At 33.9% G+C, this 20,623-nt stretch overlaps 1 protein-coding gene across 5 annotated transcripts in view; it reads left to right on the forward strand.

Moving 5' to 3' along the window:
* WDR17 (WD repeat domain 17) overlaps nucleotides 1-20,623 on the forward strand; it is a 47,924-nt gene that overhangs the window by 23,925 nt on the left and 3,376 nt on the right. For 3 of the 5 annotated variants that reach the window (XM_085222487.1, XM_085222486.1, XM_010709754.4), the window contains exons 9-28: nucleotides 552-643; nucleotides 1,771-1,853; nucleotides 2,710-2,796; nucleotides 4,422-4,586; nucleotides 4,879-5,081; nucleotides 5,160-5,309; nucleotides 5,408-5,538; nucleotides 7,191-7,316; nucleotides 8,819-8,974; nucleotides 9,236-9,300; nucleotides 9,702-9,834; nucleotides 10,841-10,923; nucleotides 11,718-11,817; nucleotides 13,530-13,669; nucleotides 15,805-15,916; nucleotides 16,549-16,690; nucleotides 16,772-16,874; nucleotides 17,814-17,915; nucleotides 19,337-19,432; nucleotides 19,619-19,802. In XM_085222487.1, coding sequence (XP_085078613.1) covers nucleotides 552-643; nucleotides 1,771-1,853; nucleotides 2,710-2,796; nucleotides 4,422-4,586; nucleotides 4,879-5,081; nucleotides 5,160-5,309; nucleotides 5,408-5,538; nucleotides 7,191-7,316; nucleotides 8,819-8,974; nucleotides 9,236-9,300; nucleotides 9,702-9,834; nucleotides 10,841-10,923; nucleotides 11,718-11,817; nucleotides 13,530-13,669; nucleotides 15,805-15,916; nucleotides 16,549-16,690; nucleotides 16,772-16,874; nucleotides 17,814-17,915; nucleotides 19,337-19,432; nucleotides 19,619-19,802 — 2,453 coding nt within the window. Of the gene's footprint in view, nucleotides 1-551; nucleotides 644-1,770; nucleotides 1,854-2,709; nucleotides 2,797-4,421; nucleotides 4,587-4,878; nucleotides 5,082-5,159; nucleotides 5,310-5,407; nucleotides 5,539-7,190; nucleotides 7,317-8,818; nucleotides 8,975-9,235; nucleotides 9,301-9,701; nucleotides 9,835-10,840; nucleotides 10,924-11,717; nucleotides 11,818-13,529; nucleotides 13,670-15,804; nucleotides 15,917-16,548; nucleotides 16,691-16,771; nucleotides 16,875-17,813; nucleotides 17,916-19,336; nucleotides 19,433-19,618; nucleotides 19,803-20,623 lie in introns of those variants that run through there. The other 2 variants (XM_085222485.1, XR_014882926.1) reach the window with 2 other exon arrangements.

The raw sequence follows: 20,623 nt of genomic DNA on the forward strand, positions 1-20,623 counted from the left end.
AAAACACACATCTGTAAAATTAAATTATAGCTACATCAGGCATAGACATTCACTGTGGTGAGGAGAATCTTGATTTCCAGATTCTCACATTAGAGTCTTATGTTCCTATTTCCCACTTCATAGAGTATGAGTACAGACTCAAGTACAGACTTGTTACATCAGGTGCTGCCTGGTGCAAGATTTAGGAAAACAAAAGTAGTGTAGCATTCTGCTTGTATTGGTATGCAGGGAACTTTAACAGCAAATGATCTACTTCAAGCTTGAAGCATTGAAGTTGTATGTGTTTCTCAGTTTGAGTCATATGCTTTTACTGAACGTTATTTTCTTGTTACTTCAATGGCAAAGCTTTCAGTAGGCATTGAGAATTCTTTTTTCAACTACACAACTTTTAGTTTACTCTTTGTTCAAAACAGGAATGTAGGAAAAAGCGTGAAACAGATATTTACTACTTAATATCAAATAATGGCCTGAAGGTGTGGAAGAACTACTGGTTTTGTGTCATTGTTGATTTCACATTAGTTGTGATAGCTTAAAAATGTCTTTCTCTAAAGGAGATCTGAACTGCATAGCAGGTGCAACATCCAGAAATGGTGGCTTCATCTGGGATGTCCCAAGAGGCAAAATAATAACACGATTCAGTGAAGTAAGATTATTTCTTTTTTGTCTATTGAATGTAAACTAGCTGTTACCTCTAGTACCAAATAAATGTAGCAATTTAAAAAAAAAAAAAAAACACGTGAACAATAGCCTATAACAAAAACCTGTAGAAAGAAAGGTGTGAGTGCTAGCTTATTTGTGAGACCGATGAAGTCTTTTTTACTTCCACTGAGAATGTTTGTGGCCTGAGAATAATGAAGAACCAGATAGTCTCTAGTATCTTAGAAGTGGCTCTATAGTGATATACAGCAAAAGCAATGTGGTTTCTTTCTTAAAAGTGTAAATGTATATGGACGTAGACTTCAAAACTGAGGATCAAAACATAAAATAGTGAGATGGTGTTCCAGATTTTCAAACATTAGATCTAGAGAAGAACTTCACTCTCTGAAGTTTAGACTAATAAAACTCCCTTTTGAAACATGCTGAAACATATGGCTTATTTGGAATCTTGCCTTACATTACCAGTAATCTGTTCAGGCTTGTGTGTGTCCTGGGGCATTAGCATAATTACTATTGACTGAAAGAGCATGCAAGCGTCATGCAATGTTTTGTAGTTTTCTCTATTTTTTGTATTCTCAGTATATAGCTCTAGTCTTTGTGTTAGACATAGTTACCTGTGGCTACATCTGTGTCAGAGGAAAGGGCTGCTGTTTAAGAAGACAAATGTAGAAAAGAACATCTTTAATAAAATAAAGCAAACAACCATTCAAGAATTCTAACACATCAGAAGATTCGCACATTGCTACTACTAAACAACTGTTTTTGACCTCTGGTCCTGATGCACATCTCACTTAAGTTTTCACAGTTATTCATTCTCACTAATTTCAATATTTGATAAAGTAGCTAGCATTTATTCAAGCTTCAGATTCACGAACTGCTTATTCTTTCTCTTAATCCAATTTTGTCTCATGTCCTGGAGACTAGGACAGTTTTACTACTGTCTGTGTCTCCCACTACAACTTCACACACTTGGGACTTCATATGGTTTTGTACATTACACTTCAGTGGGAGAAAAGGGCTGAAGCCCATAGGAGAAGAAAAAAAGCACAAGTCAATAGATAAGAGAAAAGGGTGAGTTATTTCTTATTGATAGGTATTTTGCATTTTTTGAAGCATGGAAGGAATGGAATCTTCTGCATTGCCTGGAGTCATAAAGATTCCAAAAGAATAGCAACCTGCAGCGATGATGGATTTTGGTGAGTGTTACTGGAAGAAAAAAAAAAAACAACTGCACATCTCAAGCCAGTAGACTTTGACAACATCATCAGTGATTAATTTTAAAACTATACTCACTGGACAAAATCTGGAATATACTAAACTCCTATATTTGTTAGGATATATATTTTTATGATCTAAAAAAAATATGATAAAGGAACTGTTTCCAAAAGGAATGGTGTCTGACATTTTGATGCTGAAACCTGTCCATAAATTTTATTTAGCTAAGTGTATTCTTTTTTTTTTTTTCTATCTGTAGATAGAGCAGATTTGCTCAAAAGCTATTGCTCTTTGTCTTCATTTTTTTTGTTTAATTTTATTAGGAATCACTATTATAGAACAAAACAGTATTTCCAATTTTATTATTATAGAAGGATAATAGTTTATTTGCAAAAAAATTATCAAATGCAAGGGAAGAATTTTGTGTGTAATGTGTTTCAGTACTTTTAAAAATCTTCCTTTCAGCTCTTTCTAATCTTTTTCTTTCAATTCTAGTCTAACAAGAAGAGGAGAAACTTCATATTTTATACAAAAATAAATGAATCTTTTAAAAAGATGTGTTCGTACCTGTTTTATCACCATGACTTAGATTCTGGGCTGTAAGAATTCTATAGGGATGGAGATACCACAGTGTAAAAATTTTATAGCTCCTCTGGAGGAATGTTTCATAGTTGATGGAGTCCAATTAAATGTTTTGCTGGGAAATCTATAGTACTGTAGCTGAAGGGTAGGAGTAAAAGCTTCTTTATGCTTTTGTTGCTGTCTGGCTTATTTGCATAGAATAAAAGTTGACTTCTGAATAGCCTACTCATAATATTCTATTGTAATTGGTTTCAGTATTATTCGAACCATTGATGGCAATGTTCTTCACAAGTACAAACATCCAGCTGCAGTGTTTGGCTGTGACTGGAGTCAAAACAACAAGTGAGTGGAAAATAACCCTGATAATTAATATTATTTACTATTGAAATGGATTACCAACAATGCCCAGAATGCTTTTTTTTTTTTTTTTTTTACAAAGATTCCTTAATAGATTCCTAAAAAAAGCTATCTTTAAACTAGAAGAAGGAAAAACAAACTCTGAGTATGATGCTATTTAATGGCAGACCTGTATGACAAGGTATTATGTAACCTGTTTGGGAAATGTATATATTGCAATTAGACAAGGCATGAGGATCTCTTAAACTACTGTTTAACACCCTAGACATCCACTAGGGCACCTAACTATGCCTAACTATTATACCTAAGCCAATAAGTTTCCGTCTCTCAGATGGTAACTATTTCTAGGAAAACCATTACAATGCAAAATATCTTTCAGTTCTGGCAGCTTCTATGGTACTGCATTATATAGTAGAATCATGCTGTTAGATCCTTCTCACAAAAAAACTTAATATTTAACAAATTTGATACATTTCTGACACATGTCTAATTATTGCCAACTGTCCAGTTCTGAGAATACTTTATGCTACTTTGATAGAGATAAATATCCATAAGCAGTTACAAACAAATTAGCATCTAGAGAATTGTGGCCATTCTATAAAGTGTCATTAGAAAGAGCCCAATGTGTCTACGCTTTGAAGAATAGTTGATAATGATTCTATGATTATAAATAATAAATATAGCTGAATGAGAGCCATGTATCTATTCGAGGTCTTAAATTAAGGATTTACATATTCAATTTGAAAGCAACTGCATGAAGGTGAATCAAAGCAGAACATGAAGAAACTTTTCTATTAAAATTTTAAATGTTTGTACATCATGCAATATTATAAGCTGATAATAAGCATTGATAAACAATGTATGGAAGTATTTACCCCAGTGACAAAAAAAAATTGTATTTGAAAAACTGAATATATTGGTATAAGACTTTAAAAATAACTTGGTAATTCTTTGCGAATACTTGAGTTCTAATTAATGTTGGAATTCTCATGAGTGATTTTTAAAATAATGCTGTAGTAAGGCTGTTCTTTGCTACTCCCCTGAATTTTGTCAGATTGTTTCTTGGTGAGTTTCCCAATGTGAGGTTTGTTCTAATAGTGTGTAAGAAATCTGAAAGGAGAAGAGGCAAGAAAAGGCTCTTCTTGCCTTAAGGTTTTAGGCCTTACCTTCCTTGAATACTTGTTTCACTCTCCCCTACTTTTTATATAGAAATAAAAACCCAGTTGAAACCTGAGTTTTGAGATAAATATGAACTCTCACAGTTTGTAAATTTCTTTCATATTCTTTTTTCTCTGTATTTCATTAAATCATAAAGCAGCAGTAATTAAATCTCGTAATAATTATATTCTGAGTTCTGAATACAATATACTTGCTATATTCAGATATGTTTGATTAGACTCCTGTACAAACACTAGTCTTCATCTTTTTTTTTTTTTTTCTGATTTCATCTATTTCATGGGGTTATCAGTAATGGCATTATAAAGAGACAAAACACCAAAATGACTTATTTTTAAAAGTAAGTTGCAAAATATGCATCGTATTTATTTAAACTCAAAACCATAAAGACTTATGATTCCAGTGACTAATGATTTACAATTTTTTTTTTGTAGAGATATGATAGCTACTGGTTGTGAGGATAAAAATGTTCGTGTTTATTACTTGGCAACTAGCTCTGATCAGCCACTGAAAGTTTTTACTGGACATACTGCAAAGGTGTTTCATGTACGGTGGTCTCCTCTGAGAGAAGGAATCCTCTGCAGTGGCTCTGATGATGGGTATGTATTTCTGAACTATTAGAAGATCTCAAGCATAAGGCTGTCAAAATGACTTTTAAGCTCTGTACTCTTGGTGCCACTGGCACTTCAAGAACCACTTGGAATAACACAGTCATTCAGATCTCTCTGTAGGTCAGATTCAGAATGCTGGGCATTAACTCCAGCCTCTTTTATAATTACTTTTGTAAAGATTTTACAAGTAAATATTCTGAAGCTTAGAATATTGCTGAAGTAGAGAGAGTCATTTCAGTAGATGATTTAATGAGCATAGGTCTTTTGTATCCTGTTTCAGTACTGTTCGAATATGGGATTATACACAGGATGCTTGTATAAATATTCTTAGTGGACATAGAGCTCCAGTACGAGGACTGATGTGGAATCCTGAAATTCCATACCTTCTGGTATCTGGCAGTTGGGACTATTCAATTCAAATCTGGGACACAAGAGACGGAACATGCTTGGACACTGTTTATGATCATGGAGCGGATGTATATGGTAATATTTAAAATATATTTTCTGTATTGCAACGAATTTTAAATATTTGACCACACTTTTAAATTCTGTCTCTACTAGGATTAACATGTCATCCTAGTCGACCGTTTACTATGGCATCTTGTTCTCGTGACTCTACTGTGAGACTTTGGTCACTGACACCTCTTATAAATCCTCTACCGATAAATATCTTAGCAGATAGATGTTGGGATGAGGTTATTGGTAATATAGGTAAGTAAATTGCATGTATAATTGTTTTGATGTTATACACGTTACTGTACTTAAAATTATGTATGCATATATAACTTGTGAATCTTTATGCTTATTAGATCGTGCTGTAGAATCTGGTGCTCCTCCTTTGCTGTGCGGTAAAGTTTCCAGAGATATTAAGCAAGTAGTGGAAAACACGATAGGAAATCCTCGAGGAGAAAAACTAAGGTGGTTTTCAGAATGTTTTTCCGTAAGTATTCTACAAACTTAAGGATCATCGCGACACCTTAAGGATGTTAGACAACATAAAGTTGGCAGTTTGTCCTGCTTTCTCCTCTGAAGTCAACTTCCAAAACAAGTGTTTTCTTCTTCTACCGTTCTTTGCTCTCTTTCTTGAAGGGAACTCAAAAAACTGTCATTTGTGAAGACTGAGCTTTCTTAAAGGAAAATAGATGGAATAGGTTAATTTTTCATAAGGATAGAAATTAAAATTTTCTGTTGAAGAAAATGAAAATACATTTTATATCAAACTACGTTGAATTTTTTTATCTACCATAGGGTTGCTGGATAAGGTTTAAACTATTGAAGTCTGTGTAATACCAAACTGCTGTATTACCTTCTAGTAGCTGTAGATGTGAACCATTTTTGCTTCAGTGTCCATCTGTTGATTTTGATTTGTTGCAGAGTAGAATTTCCTTTAAATCACTGTAGCTTTTTGGTGCAGTTGAGTTAAAATTATCAACTCTTCAATCCCTGTGAGCACTTAACCTGCATGGGAGCTGAAATTGAGGTAGAAAAAGGGCAAAAATATCTTAGGATTACAGTTTGTATGAGGTGTTGATGTTCTTTAAATGAATACGCTGATCTACAAAGACCTAGTTCATGCAAAATATTTGTATGCTTTGATTTCTGGCTAAATTTTAAGATGTGATGCTGAAACACACTTCCTCAATTACAAATCCTGAAGTTTCCTGACCGTTCCTTTAAAATGTTCTTATACAGTTCCTTGTTTGATGAAAATAATACATTTTGATGTCCTATGTTAATTCTAGAGTATTACAATTTTTAGGGAACAATTATTTCTCATCAGCTGTGTTCAGTAGTTTTTGAGTCCAGCACCTGCTTAAACTAGTGTAGAGAATCTAGAGTAGATTCCTCTGGTTTTTACCGGCTCAGAAATAACAGGGCTTCTAAACATGTCATTTTGTTATTCTTAGAAAAGTTCCTTCATGTCAAAGGCTTAATGATTTTTTTTTTGTAAGCTTTTTTAATTACTTATTCCCTTCAGGTTTTAATTCAATATAAAGCCAACATCCTTATTTTACAGAGGGAAATATTGAAATACTAGACCAGTATAAATGTTTAAAATCTTAGGGAAAAAAAAAAATCAAAAAATATCACTGTAGCCTGTAAGAATTCGTGATCTGATGCTCCAGACTTCTCTTTTTTTTAATGTAGTAAACTGGATTTTGTGTAGTAAACTTGATTTTGTGAACTTTATTTTTTTTTTTACCTAGCTCATGCTTTTCTTCCACAAAAGATAGTAAACAATTTCTTTGATATCTGTTGCAATCCAGCAGATAGTGTTTTATGCCTGCATTAATTACAACATAGCTTGTATCCACTTGGAAACAAAAGAGGAAGCTCTGATGGTGAGCTTTCAGCTGAGGCTACACATAAGCAAATACTTAAATTCATTAATCTTATGGTATCTTCTGTCTTCAGAAATGAAGGAGTTTTATTATCTTGAATGTTGTCTTCATAGTAAATATTCTAATATTAAAGTCTGGAATTTTATTCCTTGGAATTGACTGGAAAGCATTTTTTTCAAGGTCTTTACAAGTTTCGTTTTCTTGAATATTACTGTAATACAACTTTCTTTTTCACCCATAACAATTTTAGCCTCCAGGAGGCAGCAAAAATTTGTGGAATTTAGTTGCTGTAATAAAAGGACAGGATGATAGTCTGCTTCCACAAAATTACTCCAAAGGAATTATGCATGTCAAACATCTTGTTAGATTTAGAATGGTAAGTGAAACAAATATTATGTGAAGATTGTTAATAATTAATTTATTATTTCACTCTTAAAATAGCGTGTGATGTTTTGTAAAAGGATCACAACTTATTTCATGTCTGAATATTATTTTGCAACATTTGTTCTCTATGCAGTACTGATCTGTTAGAACAGGGGCTTCTAGGTGAGTCTGTAGTGATTTGATAAATACTATATTAAAATTCTAAGCTATATTCTATACTCAGTCAAGTAAAATTTTTTTGTTATATAGACCCAAAGTTTATATGTGTCCAGATGAGGGACAGGGATATTCATGTGTGAAAATAGAGGAGGGGCAGCAGAAGTAAGCTGTCTGGAAGGAGTGGAAAAGCAAGAACCTGTCATTAATGGAGATACACAGCTTTAGACTGATTCAGATATGAATGAGGAATTCCAGTACCAGGAATTATTTGTAGGTGCATATATGAATATGCAATCAGACGTACAATTTGTACAGAATATGGAGATATGTGGTTCTTTCAGGGACTTCTCAGGGAAACTAAGCAATCCCATGTTCTAAAGACTGAGTTGGAAATAGAGGAAAGTGATTTAATTGTGCGAATCAGGTCATGCTTAACTGCCACCTCAAAGGACTAAATACCTACTGGGTATTATGTGATGTTTGCTATTGTATGCCGTTTCTTGTGTGTAAGTCACAAGGCTCTTAAGATACGTAAGGCTACTCCTTAATAAGGCTGTGGTGATAGAAATGTTTTATTGCAGATGTTAACTGCAATTATAGCAGCTACATAGTAACAAAAAGTAAGATAGTTTGGTTTGAAAACAAAACAACAAACAAGGTAGTTTGCCTTTCTCAGCAGCTGACGTTGCCAAAGTAAACTGTAATGTAGACAAAAAACTGCAACTACAAAGAATGGCCACAGTTCATTCAATACTGTTGAAATATAAGCATATAAAGAGCTAAATGTGCTTTCGTGTGCATTTATGGTAGAGTTCAAGAATTGAGAATTCATAAAATGTGAAGTTTATTTTTGCTTTTTAATGTTAGTTGTGATCCTTTTTTCTCAGACTCTGCCAGATGGAGAGATTTGCTCTTACCTCTTAAACCAGAATACAAATTGCAGTTGTTAGAAATACCAGTTATTTATTGGTTGTGTGGGTGTGACAGAACATTAAACCCACTGTCTTTATTCTTTCTTTATATGGAAATCAGTGGAAGAATAATAAGTATGACTTCCAGGAACATTTCAGATTCAAAATAGAGAGATGCTTGTAATGGGCATTTAGGTGAGGTAGTGTTATGTATGAGAGAATGGAGAATGAAACAAATATGTAAAAGATTGAAGGACATAACAAGGAAAGTCTATGCTATTCTGAGAAGAATTTTTATCTTAAATTATAGCTTTTGTATTCCATTGTAATGTTTGACTATAATGCATTCTTAAGAAAACTTGTTTTCATCATAGCAAACTAACTGGATTATTTCTTCTTTTCCTTAATTTATTTTTTTCATCAGTCTGAAGCGCATGAACTGACAGCAGTAAAAATGTCCAAGTTTGGAGGTGGTATTGGTGCACCAAGTAAAAAGGAAACGCTTAAAGAAGCTGCAGAAATACATTTAAGATTAGGACAAGTTCAGCGATATTGTGAACTGATGGTAGAGCTTGGAGAGGTAAAATATCAGAAAATTACTGAAAAGAAATACAGAAGATTTGTGAAAACCATCTGGTATAGTAACAAAAGGCAAAATAAATCTTAAAGCGATCTTGCTGCAGTTACATTGTTTTTCACATACAAAGACTAATCCGTAGCTCGTTATATTTTTAACATTTTGACAAATTTATTGTAATGGAAGAAATATAAAAAAAATTAAAGATACTGCACTTTCCCGACGTACGGTCATCAGGAAAAACATATTGCTGCTTTCTTCTAGTGGGATAAAGCACTGTCAGTTGCACCTGGTGTATCGATGCAGTATTGGAGGAAGTTAATGCAAAGGTAAAGTGATGAAAATAAAGTGCTGAGTTGTAGCTTCTGTATTTAAAGTAACACAAACAAGTAGTAAGATGAAATACTAGTATTAGCATTAATTTGCTTCTCTTACAACACTCTAGCAATGTTACATTTATTTCAGTAAGCTTTGGCCTGAAACTGTCAGACTTTAACAACAAATGTGCTTGTGGATATTGAGTTTAAAAATTAAGCATAAACTACAAGTTTAACTCGAATCTTTGTCTGGTAGAATGCAGTATCCTTAAAGCTTGCATCTTCAGAGATTGGTAAATGCAGATGGGTTTCAGTGAACTTTATATAACTTCATCTAACACCTATACTGTGAAGTTTAGTGGTCAATTTTATACGTAGATCTTTCTTGATTATTTATTCATTTGTTTAATTAGGAGAGCTGATCAGTTAATTCAGGAAGAAAGTGATGATGTCATCCCATACTGTATGGCTACTGGAGATGTGAAGAAACTAGTTGCCTTCTTTACTTCAAGAGGGCAGCTGAAAGAGGCTCTGCTTGTTGCTCAGGTATTATTACATATACCAGTGTATGTAATAGCATTTAGCTATTCATTTCTGACTCTGAAGATGACAAGCATATTTAAGACTAGCTCTGTTCAATTTATAAAATTGTTAAATAATGAAACCCTGCTTTTTACTTTCGTATTCTATTGGCCACTTTTTACTAAGAGGTCAGAAAAAATGTATCTCATACTGGTTTTAAACCTGATTCTTCTAAATTGCAAAGGGGCAGCTATAATAAAAACTGATGATTAGTGCTAGGTTAAAGTAAAAAATATATATATAATTTGATTTTTATTAGTCTGGTCTTTCAAGTCTTTTAGAGTTTCTCCTGTTTTTCCATCAAAGCCTTAGTTATACTTCTTCCTCCAGAATCTTAGGGTGGAATTGTTCAGCTGCGGTAGTAATAAATGTAGGAAATCAGCACTTGTATTCCGGTAACCTTTTAAATTAATGCAATAAAACAGCACAATTACGTGTGTAAATGCCAGTTAAAGGATATGCGAACATGCGAGACTGGTAATTCATTTCCATTTATCCTTGTTCCTTTATTTTCTGAGTAATTTTTGCCTGCTTAATACATCTTCTTAAACTGTCAGGTTCTTAAACTGTGAAGAAACAAAAAAGGCTTTGCTTTTGCTGCTTTGGCTTTTCTGGATTTGCTGGTACACCTACTGAAGTATGTCCTTCAATTTCATCTTCCAGTCACAGCCATTTGTTCCTAGGGGCCAAGCTAGCAGCCCTCACTGTCCATTTGAAGCTGATTCAAAACCTGAAAAAATTGTCTACGAATTCATAGAAAAGATGTCTTGCTTCTGTAGAATTTCTTGTGTAGCTGAATAAAACCAGGCTAAAATTTTGCTATGAATAGGTTTGTTGATTTAAACATTTCTTTTGCTATACTTGGGCTTTAGGAGAATTTTTAGAGAGCTCTGATTTATTCTTATTGAAAATCACATTATTGGTTATATAGTTCACATTTTAATGAATCTGTCACTTTATGCTCTTCTAGGCAGCTTGTGAAGGAAATACACCGTTCTCCACAATGAGTGGATCTTCAAATTCTGATTTAAACAATACAGATGATTATAATGTGTAAGTTGTAGTTTATAACTAAAATCATCAAGTGGAATAAACCTTAGTAGTTTAATTTGGAACCAGCAATACAGAATTTGACAAAAAAATATTACATCTTCTAGTATTTATCTCGTGAAGCCAGTTGTCCTCCAACGGATGCTATACTGTATAATCTCCCGTGTATTGCCCCTTTCTGGCTATCTTTTATTGTACATGTACTACTATTGCAAGGAGCATTCTTACACGCTTAAATATGTCCTTAAACATTTAGCTTTATTTCATTAGAACTATTGGTAAGTGTGGAGAAAGTTTTATTATTAAGTAGTATCTGAGAGACCGTGTATTTTATGCATCTTCTCCTGAAAGCTTTGGTGTTTTTCCTCAAGCCACATTTCTTTCCTTGTTCAGAACAATGCTCAAAAGTCTCTATGACATTATCAAGCTGTATGTTTGCTAACAAAAGGAGCTTGGAGTCTGTGTAGTTACTTCATGTACCTTCATAGGTTTTAAGCAATTGGAGAGAAACTTATACAGTATTCACTAGTGCAGGAGGAATATCCATGTACTGTATTTCTCTTTCCGCAGTCTGAGGCATTTCTGTACTTTGTTGACTTTGTGAAACTAATCCACTTGAACGTGCATTAGCATAGATGGATTCAGTTCAAACTAGTAGCTTGTTTGACTTCAGTGTCATTATTTGTAATTCAGATATAGAAATTTCAGGATACATAAGCAAACTTGTATTTAAATTTAAAGCCAAACAACTCTGACCTTAAAGTGATTTTGCTGAGTTCATATATTGTTAACTGCAGGCTTCTTCAGAAAGTCAGTGAAGAACTGGCAGAATGGTATTTCCAAGATGGCCGTGCAGTGCTTGCCGCGTGTTGCCATCTGGCTGTTGAAAACATAGAGGTAACTTCTCATTTCTCCTTTGTTTTTTTTAACTCTTTATTTGCAGAAAGGCCAACAGTGACTTTTATATCACCACATATTAATGATCTGGTTTGTTTGTTTTTTTTTCCAAATGTGTGTGCTGCATTCTAAATTCTACTAGTTAAATTTGGTTTTTCCTTTATATTTCTTTATATGTAGGCTTGATCTTTACAATATTGAAAGTAGTGGCAAAATCCCGATTTTTTTTTTTTTTTTTTTAATTTATTTTTTAAATTCTGGATTTCTCTAATGAACACAAAGGTTTCTCCAAAAGTAATGCTTTCTGTTTATTTCTATGGAAACAACAACAGATACAAAGAGCACAATAACACTTTGATAGAACGAATTCTCAGCTACAGAACACTATTTGTCATTACCATTAGCTATGCATTTTCTCCAGTGATGTACAAGAGCCTGCATGCCATGCTTGTAACAGTCTGGACTAGTGGAGGTGACCTGCTGTTGCCACTGCTGAAAAGCCCCACACAGCTCTTCACTGTGCTAATATCTGCTGTTTGGTTTCCATAAACATGCAGCAAGTATCAAAGAATGTCAGTAGGTGCACTTTTTTTTTTTCCACATAGAGGAATTAAATTGTACATCTTTGCTTCACGTGCAATTCCATGTCAAATGCTATTTTGTCAGACAACCCCTCTGCTGCCATCTGATACACAACAAAAATGTTTCATGGGATATTGGCAGGAATGGTAAATTCATACTGCTGTATCACCAACATCTGCCTCTGACGTCATGGGACAGCATAATAAAATAGATGACATTGCTTTCAAAACAGCCCTCGTAGTATGTTATTTAACTGAATTTTAGTAAAGGCAGTGTATTTTTTATAACAGAATACACTGTGCCTAGTTATCTTGCGTATATACATATTCACAGCATTATTGTTTACTGTTTTTGTGATGCAAAATACCTATTCAGAACTGAAACTTCATTGTACTGTGAAGAATGTGATCTCCACTAAATTTGATATAAGCAAAGTCTATAGAAAAAAAAAAATCTTGGCCCCTAAAAATGGCAACATGTAAGATTTTTGTTCTCTTATAATTTTTATAAATTACCTCTTCCTTGGTCTCTTGTCTTTTTTGGTTCTGATCCAACTTGTGCTAACTTTTCTGTTCCTTCAAATGAGTAAAATTTTATCTTCTTTCTCTGAAGAGAGAGTTGTCAGTTAATGTCTGTATTTCAAATTACACGTTTGAAGTTTTGTATTGTCTTACTGTTTAATGTTCTACTATCCCTATCAGCAATTCCAGTTACCCAGAGGATATGTACAAGAGAGACGTTCCTGGGTTGTTGTTTTTTTTTTTTTGAGACCCATTTCACCAAGAAGGGTGGTGAAATATTTATTCCAAATACTCCTGTCCTTATCTAGAACTTAACTAACGTGATAGTGATTCCTTTACGTATGAAGTTAAATCTCTTTGATCAAATGAAGGAAGTATCTGCAAAATGAAATCTATTAGATTATTTGAAAACTGATTAAAACATGGTACGTAATTCCTGACTCATTCAAGAGGCCTAAATTTTATGTTAAAAATTTTATTTAATTAATGCATTTTTTAAAATTTCTTTTTGAAAAAAGGCAGTCTTGTAAATGAATGTCATGTGCTGAACATGGTGAATCTTCAAAAATGATTGTGTCCTTTAATTATACGATTTTTTCATTGAGCAAGCTTGCAATGGCAAACCTGATTCGTGGAAATGAACTGGAGTTGGCAATCAGTGTGGGTACTGTCTTAGGAGAAAGTGCAGCGCAAGCAACACATTATGCCCTAGAATTACTAGCAAGAAAATGTATGACAGTAACAACATGGTAAGAATTTTTTACTCCAAAGAAGATTTGTTTATTCCCCTCCCCTGGAAAAAATAATGGTGTGTCTCATACTGAAACTTACATATACCAGGCCACTGTGAGTAGATAGGTTTCTGCTAGAACAAAAATTGCACCCATGAAGCACAGAGAATGCAAACATTCTACCTTAACCTCAAAATACATTGTGTGAACTTTCAGCAAGAGAAGAGTCGTTGTCATTTACAGTATAAATAACACTGAAAAAGCTAGATATCTATTTGGGCACTAATTAGTGTAGTAAGTCCTAGTCTGTACTGAGTAAAAGTGATTGCTTTGGATAGAGTGAGGCTAGTATTGAATGACAAAGTCAAAAGACACTGAAATTTAAGCAGGATCTGCAAAGTGATTCTAAGTTCTTGTTTGACAACTTAAAATCGCAAGAGACTGAGGAATTACTATATACTGATATTGGATATACAGGGTACCTGACAAGATTTGAAGATGAAACAGGATTAATGTTTAAGCTGGAAGAGTGGGTTATTTCTCTGTTACATACAGGGAAACTTCATTTCTCTGCTAGATTTTTTTCTTACTTGTAGTGGCTTTACTTGGAAAGGTGGTTTTGGTCTGTTTATTCTTTACCAATAAAACAAAATGTTGCTAAGATAATTTGGCAGCTGTACAGTTATTTCAGAATTTACATTCCATAGACCATGTATTTAAACAGATAATCGGGCCTCAGTTTTGCTTCTAAACTTACAATTTGCTCAGGCAAATAAAAAGATAGAGATTCATGACCCTCTTCATATTTTGTAGTAGAGATACTGACAGCATAGGTTAGTATCCTTTGGTTTTCTGTATACATGTGATCGTGCATGGGGAAGATGGATCTTGGGAGCCTCTGAGCTTATTTGAGAGGATTACTTCTTTACACAGGTTCTTGTTTTTAAGGATATCCACCAGCTGGAAACATTTCAGAGAAACACTGTAGAGACCTCAAGGAATATCAAAAGGTTGATGCTAATGAAATCAATTTCTGATGGAATGCTTTTTCTAGAAATGCTTGAAAATATGAAATCCAAACAAAAAAATCAAAACTAAACATGAATGCCCGTTCCCAATCTGTGGCAACAGGAAAAACATGCAACTGTTCAGAGAAAATGAGTGAGAGTTTATGAATACCATTTTATTTTACTTTGTTTAGCACCTAAATACAGTTAAAATGAACTTTCTTCAGAAGGCAAGCAATATGTTACTTGAAATACTGTGAATTCTGTGTAACCTGATAGAGCTACCTTATTTTTTTCTTCATACTAAATATCTTCTCAATTTGATTCTTAAAAAATATTCTACTAACACAATTCGAGGCCATTATATGAGTGTTTCTTGAAATTTTTTTAACAAACAACTTGATTTTAGTTTTCAGCTGAGCTATTCCTATTTTAAAAAATTGATTAGAATAGTTATTGTTATAAAAGTGATTATTTTTTCCAGTCACCCTGCCATAAGCAGGGTTGCCACTCACTAGGTCTAACTGCCCAGGGTCCCATTGAACCCAGCCTTGAATGCCACTAGTGATGGGGCATTCACAGCTTCTGCTGGCAACCTGTTCCGGTACCTCACTGCCCTCTGAGATCTTGAATTTGTGAAATGTGCTATAATCTCACACCTTCTTGTATCTTGGAAAAATGGCTATTTCATAGCAATAGTATAACGCATCTTCCAAAGATCTTTTGGCATTAGATTTTTTAGGTTGTATAAAGGCACTGGAAAAATTTCTTCTGTTATTCAAGTAGGCTTACCTGATTCTTGGATTTGCTGTTGTTATTTAGTTATTTCCTATTCAAAATTTTCTCTGTATTCAAAGTAAGAAAATAAAACAAATTTGTTCAAGATTTGTTCATTACTGTTTAAATGTCTTCTTTTTAGCTTTCCATCACTTGGATACAGGTATATTGCTTCTTTCTAGAAAGAGTAACTTTGTTTATTGTTTATTGCACCAAAAATAGATCAGATGTAGTTGCTTTGTTGTTTCTATCTCATCTGAAAGTAGCTGTGTTGTTTGTTTTTTTCTGTAAAGTAGAAAGAATGTGAAAGAGTTTCCTCTTATTACAAACAGTTAAGAGTAACTGTATGTTGTCTTGTTGCTTATGCAGGGACTTAGCAGCTGATCTTCTTATGATGATTCCTGATAATAAGCTGCAGTTGATAAAACTTTGTGCTTTTTATCCTGGATGCACAGCTGAAAGAAATGACCTACATGAAAAGGTACATTGAAAAAGAATTCACCTGAATGCTAGGAGAGCTTATTTGTTCATTTGTTTCTTAATTTCAGAATATTTAAGGCCATGGCCAAATTAAAATTCTATTATTTTGTCACTAACAGGCTTATATGTTGTATACTTAATCTTGCTTTCTATTTTGTGCACTGTTTCCATGGCACAGGTTACTTCCACAAGTAGCTTGTGATCATCAGAATTACTTGTCTGTAGGGTTCATAGCCTCCTCATCACTTACGTGTAGCCTAACCAGATCTTGGTAGGGCACCTTTATCTACTGCCCTGAATTGTTTTACTTCTTAGATCTGTAACTTCCTTAAATCCTCCCTCCCCTCTTTTCAGTAGTGAAGGAGTCTACTCCACTAACTTCCTTAATGTTCAACATCTATTAAGTAGTAGTAACAAGTTCACAATTGTTAGCAACGGAAACAGATGTTAATTGTGTTAAAGTTAGAGAACCACCTCTTCTGTTCTCTGGTCTAATGCCTAGTGTATGGAGGCATATATTTCAAACAACATCTCTTCAGAGAGAGATTGATCTTAATGTTATGTATTCTTGTGCATCTTTAGATAATTCTTTAAATATTACAATAATCCTTTAGCAAAATCATTGTTTTCTAGTGTAATCTTCCTGATGTAGAAGAGTGTATGCGATTGGCAGAAACAACTGAGGCACTCGGTGATATATTTGAAACAATAAAGTACTATCTGCTAAGCAATGAACCAGAAAAAGCTCTCCCTATTGGCATTCAGTATGTGAAAGGTACTTGAATAAAGAAACTTTTTAAAGCATAATTAATTTGTATAGCTTGTCTCTTCAATTATTTTTTCTATTTTTGAACAGAACAACTCCGTGACTCAGATTGGACTTTAGATTCAATATGTCCATACCTTGACCTTCTAAGTTACATTCGCACTGAACAATTAATGTTGAGTAACTGTACACAGTGAGTATGTTTTCCGTATTTATAAAAGTGGAAGTTTCACTTAAAGAAAATTCTGGAATTAAAAAAATGCTAACAGTTTGTACCTATAGATATCACTTTAGTTGACAAGAACAATGGTACAAATAGATTGCAATCAATAGGTTAATTTCCAGCCTGGATAACTGAATGTGGAATTCTCCTAAATTTTCAAGGTTTTGCAAAAAGAATGAAAGAGATTTGCCTGCTAATTTCTCAGGCATTTACAGTGGGTGTGTCAATATTGGTCTTATTTGGAGAAGCTCACTTTGATTAGTTTTTGTTTCAGTTTTTTAAAGAAGAGCAGTGATATCACACACAATGTGTTTTTGTGTCAAAGTGTTAAGGAAATTCAAGCGATCAGTCTTAAAATTAACTCTAAAATAGTTAGATTGCTGTGTTTCACCATTCATTAAAAGATGGTTTAAATTAGGCCTGGATGGTTGCACAGATGTATATGAAAAACTAAAATGAGCAGAAAGCTTAACTCTTGTCTGTGGGGAAAATTGACAGTCCTGAAGACCATACAAATATGGTGTAATTTTATTTAAAGTTTTATTGTACTGAAAGGTTTGAGTACCGTTGTTTTTGTAACGTTATGTGACTGGACTTATTAATGTATATATGCTAAAATATAATGGTTTGGTTTAGTGAGAAATACAGGTAATAGGTGTATGGTTGGACTGGGTGATCGTAGAAATCTGTTCCAACCTTGGTGATTCCACGATTCTGTGATTTTTATATCAGTATAAAGCAGATGAAATGTAATGAGTTACATCACACAGAAACTAAACATAATTAGCAGACGTATTCCTCACAGAATATGGACTGATAGGCTTTAAAATTATGTATTTGTATATGACTTTGTTTTTTTTAAATGCTTGAAATCATTATTGTTCATAATTAATACTTGTTCATTTATAGATTTCGGAATGAGTTGCTAATTTTGTGTGGTTACATCGGTGCTTTACTTGCTATCAGAAGACAGTACAATAGCATTGTACCTGCACTTTATGAATATACAAGGTAATATTATGCTTTTATGTAACACGTCAAAATCTCAATTCCTTTTATGGTATATGCTGTAGGTAGATCATGTTTCTCCACCAAAAAACATGAGGTCCCTGTTCTGTGTTAAAGACGTAGTGGTGTACCTTTGCCTGCTGTGGAACCTTCTGTACTCTTCTTGTGCATTATGAAAATGCAGGTTTTTTAGTTAATTAAATAAGTTCTGAATTAATGATTTCAGTAAAACACTTGGTTGTGTAAGAAAAACTAGTTTTTTAGATGAGCATTCAGCATTACTTCCATGCATGATTGTATGTTGTTCTAATTTCATACTTGTGTAGGCCTCTTGTGAAGACTTGCTCAGTAGCATGAAGGGCAAGCTGTGACTTCAGAGCTTGTATCTGTGCACTTGCTTCCTTTCCCACCATGAAACCTTCTGGTACTCAGTGAGCTAATATTCCCTATCTGCAAGCTTTTTGCTTGGTCTAGCACACTTGACTCCACTTGGTCCTGCCCAACCCAGTCACAGCTTGACTTGTCTTAGCCTTGCCTGCTTGTCTTGACCTCATCAAGTTGACCTGGGCTGACTTGACTTGGTGCATTTGATCTGATGTGACTTGGCTTAACCTCACTGACGTGGCCCCACCTACCTGACCCTAACTGACATGGCCCGTTTGACTTCACCCACTTGATACCACTTGACTTGCTTGACCTGATAAGACCCCACTTGGCCTGAACCACTTAACCCAGCCTAAATTGTCTTCACTTGACTCATTTAGACTTGACTGAATTAAGTCAATCCACTTGACTTGAATGGATTCAGATCAATAATCTCTGTTAATCTGCTGCTAAATAAAATGCTTATATTCAGTACTTCGGTACTCCTTCAAAAGTGTAGCCACTATTATTTAGTCTTCCTCTCTGCTGTCCATCTGACTAATTGCCGTTTCTAGCAATAACATCTCCCTCACAGTTTGGCACAGTCAAACCTTTTTGATTTTATTCTTGTTGGGTAACAAAGCTATGTCCAAGATGTCACTGATTTCACAATGCAGCTTGTTTTGCCTTTGCTAGATATGATATTGCTTTACATCAATTATATACACTTAGTTTCAATCAGCTTGTTATTATTAGGAAATAAAAGTCGTAAAGTATCAAAGGGACTCTTGAGGGGGGGTGGGGGCTGTAGGAAAATAAAATAATTAAAGATAAGCTTAAATAAAGTATAAATTGAGATGCCTAAAGACAAGTTTAAAAGAAAAGGTATTTCTTATATCTAGTAATTTAATATTTCTGTGGCTTCATGTTGGTGACTATCATGAAGGATGAAATGATAAAGTTGTATCAAAAATAGTTGAATATTATGTGTTTTTTTCTTTCAAGAAAATATGCATTGTTAGAATTAATTTGGACTTTATTTTCATTCCATTCCTTTTCAGCCAGCTTTTAAAAAGACGGAAAGTATCTGTACCGTTGAAAATTGAACAGCTCTCTGAGGAATTAGATGCGTGGAGAGCCTTCACTCAATCAACCAAGTATGTGGAAAATAAAAAATTAGTATGCAGATTCTACTAGCATTTAAATGTTTTGTTATGAATACAATATTATCTCCTTCATAAAATTTTTATATTAATGTTTAAAAAAAATAATATTTTATGGATGTTAGTTTCCAAAACAAATGGATGTATGGCTGGAAAAAAAAAAAATTTCTTTTTTCACAGACCTACCAATGAATTGCCATCCACTCCACCATCTGAGTCACAGAAAAAGGTGTATTCAATACTGGTATCACGGATACAAGAGGAGCCTCTGAAAGGAATGATTGGACCTGACTATGTCGCTGGATCAAATCTTCCTAGCCATTCAGATGTTCACATCTCTTGTTTGACAGGGCTAAGGATACAGGTACAGTTTCAGAGAGCCAAGGTAACTCATGGTGTTAGCAGTGAGTATTGATGAGATTACCATAAGTCTGAAGTACTATAACATAATGTACAAAGACAAATATTTTCCTTATTGTCACAGTAGCAAAAGTTAAAGGTAAGGACAAATGCTGAGATCTGCTATTTATACATAGCCTTATTTATATAAGGCTATGTAAAGAGTTGTCCAGCCAAATAATTGCCCAGTTTACCAATCTGAAACTTCTTAGTTTTCATGGAAAAAAAGCTGCATTTATTTTGCCAAATTTTGTCTTTTCACATACTTATTGTAAATTATCTCATATATCATTATCTCATTGCAGCTTGATTAAAAAATGTCATGTTTGTCACATACTGACATTGTGTCTCCATTGTGATTAATAATAACAACAGAATAGTTAAAATTCATTAATTAAAGCCAGATATTAAAAATTGAATATTCAAATATTTTTGTTTCACTTCCATAGGATTTAAAGATCAAAATATGCTTGCACTTATAATGCCTTTTTTGGTATTTCTAGGAAAACTAGATGGGTCTTGAAAATTCTACTCTGTATGGCTACTTTCTCCAAGTACTGCCTCAGTGTGAAATTACTCTTTTATATGAGGCTATCTGTTTTCTGTGTGCAGTGCCAGATGCCAGGCCAAAGAGTAATGGGGTTGTTCAGGGATTAAGAGGGATGGTTTTGCATTGGGAACTGGAGATCACAAAATACTAGTAAGATCTTTCAGGTAAACAGAATTAACAACCATCTCAAGTCTATAGGACTTGCTGCCAGTACTTCTGCATGAGACCAGTGATCT

The sequence above is a fragment of the Meleagris gallopavo genome, chromosome 4 (assembly GCF_905368555.1).
Source record: "Meleagris gallopavo chromosome 4, MGAL_WU_HG_1.1, whole genome shotgun sequence".
Lineage (NCBI taxonomy): Eukaryota > Metazoa > Chordata > Aves > Galliformes > Phasianidae > Meleagris > Meleagris gallopavo.